Source organism: Leishmania panamensis (genome assembly GCF_000755165.1).
Source record: "Leishmania panamensis strain MHOM/PA/94/PSC-1 chromosome 27 sequence".
NCBI classification, from domain to species: domain Eukaryota; phylum Euglenozoa; class Kinetoplastea; order Trypanosomatida; family Trypanosomatidae; genus Leishmania; species Leishmania panamensis.
Genome location: NC_025873.1, coordinates 941174 through 950603, shown reverse-complemented (window position 1 = coordinate 950603; position 9430 = coordinate 941174). Strand labels below are relative to the sequence as shown.

The following is a 9430-nucleotide window of genomic DNA, read 5'->3' as shown; positions in this document are numbered from 1 at the left end:
GCCCGGGGGTGGCGCCAAGCCGAGGAGATCTGGGTGTGTTGGCGTCGGGGCTTTTTCTCCCCCGCGAGGGGGTGCTGGTCCCCAGCGCCGCGTGGGGTGGCCTGCGCCAAATAGGGTGTCTTCGTTTTCGTGGTGGGGACTGTTTTCGAGGGTTGCCGTTTGGTTTTCTGTCCGGGGAAGGGGTCATGGGATCTTGGCTTTTCGGTTTTCGCCGTCACCCTTTGGCCCGTCGCGGCGGGCTTTTTGGCGGCGGCTGTGGTTTGATCCGCGCTCCGAGTGGGGGCTGTCCGGCGGGTTTTCTCCGCGGTGGTGCCGCGCTAGCCGGGGGGGGGGGGCTTGGTGGCGCAGGGTTTTGGAATTTGGGCTGGCGGTGGGTCGCTCAGTTCGTCATCGCTTTTTCCTTTTCAGGCAAACGCAGAAAGGCAGGTCCACGCAACTGCGGTTTTCCCGATGAACTGTGGTGGGGGGATCCGCTGCGGTGGTGACGGCGTGGAAACAACAGGCGTGTGCTTCTGCCCCCGAGCCTGCATGCAGCCGCCTTGTTGAGTGACAACCCTCGGTCAAAGTTGCTCGGTACTTTCATTTTTGCAAAGGTGGTGTACCCGATGCTTTCTTTGTGTGACATACAGAGACGAGGGAGAAATATTGAAAACACTGATTCCGAAGCAAGACAAACGCGACCTGCACATCTCTTTTTACCTACCCAGCAAGAGTGTGTAGAGGAATAACTGTTCTGGACACTGAACCCATTTGTCATCAAAGCGTAATCGGGGGTCGTGGGCGCAGTTTGCGGTGGGCGATTGAATAGCCTCGGATTATGAATCAAGGCTTGAAAACCTCTGAACTTTTCTCTGGCATCACCTCTTACAACACTCTGAAAGCAGTCGAACACGCTGGAGTTGCCTGGGCGTCAGAGAACCATGGAGGCTGACTTGCTGTTGAGTCTTAGCAGCTTCTGTCGTATCTCTATGCAGGCTCGGCCCGTTTTTTCTACCGTGTCAAGAACATTTGTTGATGATGTTGGGACCTTCGTCAAGCACTTGCAACTCAGCAGGAATGAGCGTACTATGACGGTGCTCGCTTTTTTAAAACTTGTGTCTCATGCTTCTGCAGAGGCGGAAACAAGACGAGAACAGTTCATTAGCATCTGGCTACTGTGTAACATGCTGTTAGAGAGGATAGCAGACATTAGCAAGCTGTACTGGCAGTGCGAACGGACGAGAAGGATTTTACGACTGTCAATGCCAGTAAGCACTTTTGGTGTTGGCGAGCGTGACAGAAGCGTACACGGCTTACCTAGCCTTGCCTTAGAAGGTGCTAAACCGCGCGATCAGGAGTTGGCTCCAGCGAGTTTCTTCTTGGATTCTGCAAAGGCTTTCCACAAAGAGATTCGAGTACATGGCACCACCAGTGCTTGCTGTGCTAGTGTTCAGCCTGAACACGATATGCGAAGGCCTGTGCTCGAAATTTTTCTACCCGATTGTAAAGAAAGCAAAGATATTGTTATTTTCTGCACTCAAATGATCAAAAGGCGCAAGTCCTTTCGATCATGCTGCGTCAGGCGATTAGACGATTGCTGTCACACAAAGGATTTGGTGGCCTGCTTGACAGAATCAGATGCCGATGTTGTTTTTGTACAGCAGTCTATTAGTAAACAACTGAGAGAGACTTTTATAAGACAGAACGTCTTGTTTGTTGATAGACTCGGACGCCAGACTGTAGACGCATCGGAGAAAACGCTTCGGTGGACAGTATTCGAGAACTTCAGCGACTGGTTTTTCTGCATAAGGACAGATTTCAGTCGAAGGTTGTGGAGGTGCTGGGCGACCACCACGCAGCATCAGTTTGGTTTAACCCTTAAACTGCGTATACGACACCGCCCCGAGACCTCTAGAAAGAGTACAAGTTCAATACCACGCGCTTCGTGTAATGCTGCGAAGAAATCGGTGTTGCACAAAGTAGATGAGGAGGTTTTCAAAATCAAGAGTTTTGGGAGCGGAGGTGATATTGAGGCATTTCTGGTCCGCAACAGTTTTCTCGCAGCCCTGCTGTGTAAGTGTGCAGATGGTGGGCGAAGTGGTAGAGAGGAAAATGCAGTGTTTGTGGTCAGCTACAAAACTGTTTTGCGTACTCTTGACTCAGTATGTCAGCTGTGTCGTCTTCTTATGTAGCATTAAAAGCAGCAATTCGCACTATAAATTCACTGTGTTAATTCTGGCTATGAGTGAGTGTGATCAAGCTCTCAGTCGGAGTGCTGGTATCACAAGGGTGTTCTCGACCACAGAGACTTGCAACAGAGATTTACATCTGGCCCTCAACTCGCGATCGCTTCTCTCCCAATTTTGCTTGCCCTGTAGCATTATCATACTCTCACAGTCGCGGCCTATATTGTCAGTGGAGTCGGTTCTGAGTGCCAAATCATTGCTGCACTTCACAGCCCTCGCGTAGTGTGTCACAACTGGTAGCAATAAATACCATAGTCATGAGCCAAGGTAATGAGGATTGGGGAGACATGGTTCTCCCAGGTGTTTACATGATTCAGCGGTCTACAGGTGCTGGAATGACAAGCGGAACTGTACGACCAGATAAAACTGTGAATTTGGAGCTTGTTCACCTCCAGATCGATGAGACAAAAAAGTATGTTGAGCTACTCGAAAAGAGCAACAAAGACATTGCTACGTATTTAAAAGAGCAGCGAGAGAGCCGTTCCACAGAGGAGGGTGGTGGTGGTGCTGGTTCGATGATTGCGCTCTCTGGCGATATGGAGGAAGAGGACAACGATTCAGTTTTTCGTGAGGCATTAGAGGAAAACGAACTGGTCATTGCGAGTAAAAAGAGGGAGCTGGAACAGCTGCGTGCGCTCATCGGTGGGCAGCGCTGCGGCTGCTCGTGCACTCACACTCAGCACCACGATCCTCAGTCGATTACAGCTCCAAGCAGTGAAACAAGAATTTCTCTGTGATTGTCGTTCATTTTCACTTCGAGTGTCTGCTACCATTCTTGATTAAATTGCGAGTTACTTCTCTGCCACATCTCTACCACCAGGCGAGGAGTACACATACGATTTTTTTGGTATTGTATGGGTACACGTGTTTGCAACTAGAAACGAGAGAGACTCTTACTGTATTTTTGATTGCTCTTGTTGAAGGCGTATTTTTGTCAATACGTCTTTACAAAATGTTCCCTTTCCACACAATTTGCCTAATGCCCGCTTGCTTATCAACATCTGAAGACGTCTCTCACATTCCTGCTAACCACATTTCTTCCACACATCAATACAATTTAGCACCAAAACAGAAAAGCATCAACAAACACTCTGCTGTGCACCCTTGTCTCAATGGCACCGAAGAAGCAAGAGAAGGCGGAGTCCAAAACTGTGTTGCTTGGCCGTCCTGGCAGCAATCTCAAGGTTGGTATCGTTGGTCTTCCCAACGTGGGCAAGTCAACGTTCTTCAATGTCCTTTCCAAGAAGGGTGTTCCGGCAGAGAATCGTCCATTCTGCACGATTGATCCCAACACCGCCGATATTAACATTCCAGATGACCGTTTCGATAAGCTGGTGCGTATTCACAAACCGGCGTCCATCGTGCCTGCACAAGTACACATTTGTGATATTGCTGGTCTTGTGCGCGGTGCGAGCAACGGCGAGGGCCTCGGTAACAACTTTTTGTCTCACATCAGCTCGTGCGATGGTATCATCCACATGGTGCGCGTCTTTGAGGAGATGGAAATTACGCACGTGGAGGGCGACTTAGACCCCATTCGCGATCTTGAGATTATCTTCTCCGAGCTTGTCATGAAAGATTTGCAGTGCGTCAATGCTCTGATCGATAAGCTGACACCTATTGTCAACCGTGGTCTCGATAAGTCGAAGAAGAGCGATCTTGAGACACTGCACAGGGTAAAGGGGGTGTTGGAGGAGGGCAAGCAGGTGCGCTGTTGCCAGTGGAACGGCAAGGAGATCGACTTCCTCAACACAGTTCAGCTTTTGACCGCGAAGCCGGCCATGTTCTTGGTGAACATGTCTGAGAATGATTATGTACGCCAGCGCAACAAATGGCTGAAGAAGCTCAAAGACTGGATCGACGAGCACACTGGTGAGCCCATGATCCCGTTTTCGGCGGAGCTGGAGACGACCTTTATCGCCATGTCCCCAGAAGAGGTGGATAGGTACTGTGCAGAGAAGACGACCAGGTCACAGGTCCACAAGATCGTCAACACGGCGTACAGCATCATCAACCTTATTCACTACTTCACTGCTGGCGCTGATGAGGTGAAGTGTTGGACTATCCAGCGTGGAACCAAGGCACCACAGGCAGCTGGCAGGATTCACACAGACATGGAGAAGGGTTTCATATGCGCGGAGGTGATCGAATGGGCTGACTTCGACCGGCTGGAGAATGAGGCTGCTTGCCGTGACGAGGGCAAGCAGCATCAGCAAGGGCGGAACTACGAGGTTCAGGACGGTGACATCATTTTCTTCAAGTTCAACGCGGCGAAGGGAGGAAAGAAGTGAGTTACACATCCCGTATTTCCCTTGTCTTCTCCCCTTTTCTCTTACCTGTAACGGAAGCAAATCGTAATTAAATGAATGTGGTGCGGCCTGGCTAAGATACGCTATCTTTACGCCTTTTCGAAAGGTAAGCCAGACCTTTTAGTGGTTCCAGCGGAGAAAATGAGTGCGAAAAAAAACCTGAAAACACAAAGAAGGCTCATTTGCGGGTGTAGCTGAATCTCAAACGCTGTGCTGTGGTGTGTGTGCCCCTCCACGTTGCGTACAGACGTCTATGATCATATGCTAGTTACACGTAGTCGATGACCCTCGCGACGCTTGTGATGTTCACGAAGAAGGCTGTCTTTAACACACGAGACCTCCAGCTCTACTCTCGTCCTTTTTCTGCTTTCTGCACTAATGTGTGCTTGGTTCTTCTCATCTTCCCGAAGCTGATTTGTCGCCGCTGCAAACGTACACAATTAGCAGCCAGTTCTGACAGGGCCAGAGCCACACGTTGCGCTCTGCGCCTAGGCTGCCTAGGGTCACAACTGTTTTTCTTCTCATCCTTCAGCCCTTGGCCCGCGAGAAAAGAAAAACGCATGCCTCTAAAAGGGTTGAGTGCCCTCAAGGGCAACACACAAGTTATCCTCATCTCTCCTGTGTGTGACAAATACTCGATCTTGATGGAGGATGACAAAATACGCGCCGGTGCGAGTAGCATGCAGGGGTGGCGAAGCACGATGGAGGATGCCCACGCTGTCTACCTCTCACTTCCCAACATGCCAGGAAACATTCGCGACGAGGACTGCGCGATCGCCGCCGTGTTTGATGGCCACTGCGGTAGCAAATTTGCGCAGTCGTGCGCTGCAAACATCCGCGACTGGCTGACGTCAACCGATGCGTTCAAGAAGGGGCACTTTGAGAAGGCGCTGACGGACGCCTACTGCACAGGCGACGTGACTCTTCACAAGGCCATGCCACACGAGCTGAGCGGCTGCACAGGCAACTGTGTTTTGATCATCCAAAATCATTTGTACTGTGCCAACACCGGCGATTCACGGGCGGTGTTGTGCCGCAATGGTAAGGCCATAGCGCTCAGTGCGGACCACAAGCCTACAAACCCTGCAGAGCGAGAGCGCATCATGAAGGCAGGAGGATTTGTGCATGCTGGACGAGTTAACGGTATCCTGTCTCTCAGCCGTGCCTTTGGTGACTATGCGTTCAAGGACATGAGTCTCAAGCCAGAGCAGATGGCCATCACAGTGACTCCAGACGTATTCCATACCGAGCTGACTCCGAACGATGAGTTTGTGATCGTTGCATGCGATGGCATATGGGACATGATGACAAATGAGAAGGCGGTTGAGTTTGTGCGCAACGAAGTTGCCGACCATGGCGACGTATCTTTAGCGTGTGAGCGGGTGATGAACGCGTGTCTTGCGTCCACGCCCACTACCTACGGAACTGATAACATGACTATAGTCATTCTTCAGTTCAAGAGCCTGTTTTTGAAGAAGGTGGAGAGTAAGTTCTCTACAGAGTGATCTGCAAGAGAAGGCAATTGCACACCATGTGGCAGGCATAAGCAAGACAGAATCCAAAACAAAGGGGATGTCGAAAGGCAGAGCTCGTACAGTTCATTATGTATAGTTCAGCACTATCGAAAGTGCGCTGTAGAGACTGCGCTGTTCTCCCTTTCTTTCCCTTGCTCCCCCTTTTCTGTCCATTTTGTTTCGGCTGTGTTGTTCTCTTTTGGCAGCGTATGTTGCTGCACCGCGCGCTCCTTCTTCCTTATGACTTTCTTGCTTGTTCACCCTTGAAAGAAAGAGCCCCGTTATCTCCCATCAAACTCACCGCTCGCATGTGTCTCGTGTACGCTTTTTCCTGGTACTGCTTCCCCCTTTCGTGGAGACCGTGGAATCACAGAGTAGGGGAGTCTTCGGGAGGACTTGCAAGAAGCCGCTCCTGAGGCGCTGTCGGATTCGTGAAAGGTAAGCTGTTGCTCGTGGTCTCAGCTGTTTCGCCCAAAGTGACAAAGCGGGGCCCTCGCATGTAAGGGCGGAAAAACCGCCCGCTTTATCACGAAGCCCGACTATCCTCCGCCACCTATTACCTCGCCTGTTTTTCCCCGTTTTCAAAACTCCTTTTCATGTCGGCAAACAACATCACACTTATGATCAGCCTATTATTTCTTGTCCATCCTTGACGGTACGCAAAGAGAAGAAGAAACGGGGCACGCAGGCAACAGCCCTTCACGCGGTTAGCAGCGGCCGTTTCTTTTTTTTTTTTGTTTGTTTTCCTCTCGTTCTTTCGAGCCAAGAAAGTACATATTTTTATTGCTGCGCCAATACACGCATCAATACCCACAAAGGGAAAGTAGATAGCGACGGACGCTCCCTGGAAAGGTTCTTCGATGGATCAAGGTGCAGTGTCAGAGTGGAATGTCGTGGGAACGTTCCGGAAAAGACCGGTTCCACAGGGACCTATAGTTGACTTCACAGTAGACGTGAGTCACCAGATTTCTCTCGACAACACAGATGCACCCATCCTCCTGTATGAAATGAAGGGCGACAAGAACCAGCAGGAGTCGCGTGTGCCACGCTACATGGCGCGCAAGATTGCGATTCCGCCACCCTCCTTGCACAAGATGAGGGTTGTGTCACTCGCGCCGCCGCGGTCCACCGACACCGGTGCGCGCTCTGATGAAGATTTGTTTTTCGTAGACTGTCCTGAACGGCCAAGTGCTCCCTCTAATCACAGAAATCGTGTACATCGACAACAACCGCTGGTGATTGGGACGATCTTACCCCCTCCCCTGCAACTGGCCTTTTTGATGCCGTTTGGTGTGTTTTTGATAGATATCGCGTTGCTCGTGGCGAGCCTCACGACGTACAAACCGGAAAAAGCGTTGATAGTAGCGTGCTGTATTCTAGTTTTGGTGCCTGATATTGGGGCACTTATCTTGCTTTTTAAGGGCGGCATTTATTTTCTCACGATCGCCGTGCATCTTCTTCTGTGGCCAAATATTGTGCTACTCTTTCTACAGCCCTTTGTTTCTCTGCTATTCATGGTACACTTTCTTTTAACGACGCTGATGCTGCTGTACTGCTTGCGCATCCGTACAAGTGTCTATATGACGTTTTACAGGTTGCGCTGACTACAGCCACACACTTATATTATCGACATAAGCTGGGTACCGCATAGATACCCTACGGACGCGTGCGCAATTGCCTCATTTCGATGCGTAACAGGAGGAGAGCAGCAGCAGCTTTACAGGGGGACAGGCGCTACGTGCGCCACTCTATCAGTTCTTCATCTTCCCCCCTACTCTGCGCTTTTTTCTTTTCGCCTCATGATGTTCCTTTCAATTTCATTAACGTCTCTGGCGGCGCGTTCGAGTTAGCATCTCTTCTCTGCCCGTAGACATCATATCTGCGACGGCGCGCACGGGTGAATCGTGGATATGTCACCGCCGCTGCCGACGCAGCTTTCCGCATGTGTGGCGTGCCTCACCGCTCTCTCTCCGACAACTCTTTCCTTTGCTCCCTTCTTTTTATCGGTTTATACTGGCTCTCTTTCTTTTTTGTAGTGGCAGAGTCGCACAGTGGCGCTCGCGATTTCTCGGCGGGGGTGCTGCTACTGTTTTACAAGCACCTGTTGAAAACCAAACGCTTGCCCCTGCATTCGTACTCCTATCACCTCTTCCCTTGCGGAAGGACGAGAGTGGGCGCTGTGAATGCCGCCCAAACGAAAAGAAGAACAAGGCGAGGTGCCAGCAGACACGTTTCGCTATCCAGACGGGAGTGTTTATGAGGGCAAGTACGGTGTCAAGCAGGACGCTAACGCGGAGGCGGTATCTGCGGGGTCTGCGACCTCATCCCCTTCCTCAGCAGCGAGGAGGCCCGGTGCCGCCGGTGGCACCACTGTGGCGGCAGCACCCGCATCTTCGCCTGGGCCTGCGACGCTGAACGCATACATGCACGGCTTTGGCATCCTCGACGATTCGTCTTCTGCCCGTTACGAAGGAGAGTGGCGCAATGGCCTGATGGAGGGGGTCGGGGCTCTATCTCTTCCTAGCGGTGGCCGTTACACGGGGGAGTTTGCACGCAGCGAGTTTCATGGGTCAGGGCGCTACATGTGGGCAGATGGCTCGTATTATGAAGGGGAGTGGTGCCGCAACCAGATGCATGGGCTTGGCGTCTATGTGGACTGTACGGGCAAGCGATGGCACGGAAGTTTCACCAACGGTAACGCGGCGCAGCTTGTCGCAAAAGTGGAGCTGTGAAGGGCACCGTTGCCGTTACCTCTTGTTCAGTATCACGTCCCCTCCTCGTTTTCTGTTTCGCCACGGTAGGGGCGTCTCTTTCCCATGAGACGATATGTACATAGAAGCAGAGACGGGCCGCTTTCTGCCCCTTGTATGAGTGACACTGACGCACGTTCTCCTCGCGTACCCCATCCGCTTTTTTCATTCGAAACAGGAAGTGGGGTCGCACGAGACCCTTCTTGAGCTGAGACTGAATGGCAAAAACAGCAACAGAAGAAGGAAAGACGAACCAAGTCGGCGAGGGACTCAAACGTGGTACGCATATCAATCATCTTGGAGTTGCGCACTTAGTGCACTACATCTATCGCGGTTCACTTCAGTTGCCGCTTGAAAGAAAGGCACAAACAACAACACGAGCACTGGATGGGCGCAGTCTTGGTGGGGTACAGATGATGCATGTGTGTGCGTGTGCGGGCGATTCTTCCATCGTATCTGTTTCCGTCGATGCTTCTCACCCCATCTTCCTTTCTTTTCACCCCTCTCTTTTCTCTTGTTTCTCCCTTTCCTAGCATCACCTCCTGGCGCTGTGTTCTGCTTCTTTCAGTGTGTATGTGCTTTGTCCTTAAATAGGACATACGAGAAGGACAGTAACTGGGTAAGCGCACCGA

At 51.3% G+C, this 9430-nt stretch overlaps 6 protein-coding genes across 6 annotated transcripts; all 6 read left to right on the top strand.

Annotated features, from left to right (window-relative positions):
- Window positions 1-920: 920 nt before the first annotated feature.
- Window positions 921-2171, top strand: LPMP_272360 (hypothetical protein; the record flags this gene model as incomplete). Its single annotated transcript, XM_010702020.1, has 1 exon — window positions 921-2171. One exon carries the CDS (start codon window positions 921-923, stop codon window positions 2169-2171), a length of 1251 nt encoding a protein of 416 aa, XP_010700322.1.
- A 311-nt stretch (window positions 2172-2482) lies between these two features.
- On the top strand, window positions 2483-2962 carry LPMP_272350 (hypothetical protein; the record flags this gene model as incomplete). Its single annotated transcript, XM_010702019.1, has 1 exon — window positions 2483-2962. One exon carries the CDS (start codon window positions 2483-2485, stop codon window positions 2960-2962), a length of 480 nt encoding a protein of 159 aa, XP_010700321.1.
- Window positions 2963-3337: 375 nt separating this feature from the next.
- Window positions 3338-4516, top strand: LPMP_272340 (GTP binding protein, putative; the record flags this gene model as incomplete). The annotated part of the gene is made up of 1 exon (XM_010702018.1): window positions 3338-4516. The coding sequence occupies one exon, from the start codon at window positions 3338-3340 to the stop codon at window positions 4514-4516; it is 1179 nt and encodes a 392-aa protein (XP_010700320.1).
- A 578-nt stretch (window positions 4517-5094) lies between these two features.
- On the top strand, window positions 5095-6039 carry LPMP_272330 (protein phosphatase-like protein; the record flags this gene model as incomplete). Its single annotated transcript, XM_010702017.1, has 1 exon — window positions 5095-6039. One exon carries the CDS (start codon window positions 5095-5097, stop codon window positions 6037-6039), a length of 945 nt encoding a protein of 314 aa, XP_010700319.1.
- Window positions 6040-6908: 869 nt separating this feature from the next.
- LPMP_272320 (hypothetical protein) lies at window positions 6909-7652 on the top strand (the record flags this gene model as incomplete). The annotated part of the gene is made up of 1 exon (XM_010702016.1): window positions 6909-7652. The coding sequence occupies one exon, from the start codon at window positions 6909-6911 to the stop codon at window positions 7650-7652; it is 744 nt and encodes a 247-aa protein (XP_010700318.1).
- An 819-nt stretch (window positions 7653-8471) lies between these two features.
- On the top strand, window positions 8472-8780 carry LPMP_272310 (hypothetical protein; the record flags this gene model as incomplete). Its single annotated transcript, XM_010702015.1, has 1 exon — window positions 8472-8780. One exon carries the CDS (start codon window positions 8472-8474, stop codon window positions 8778-8780), a length of 309 nt encoding a protein of 102 aa, XP_010700317.1.
- Window positions 8781-9430: the final 650 nt, after the last annotated feature.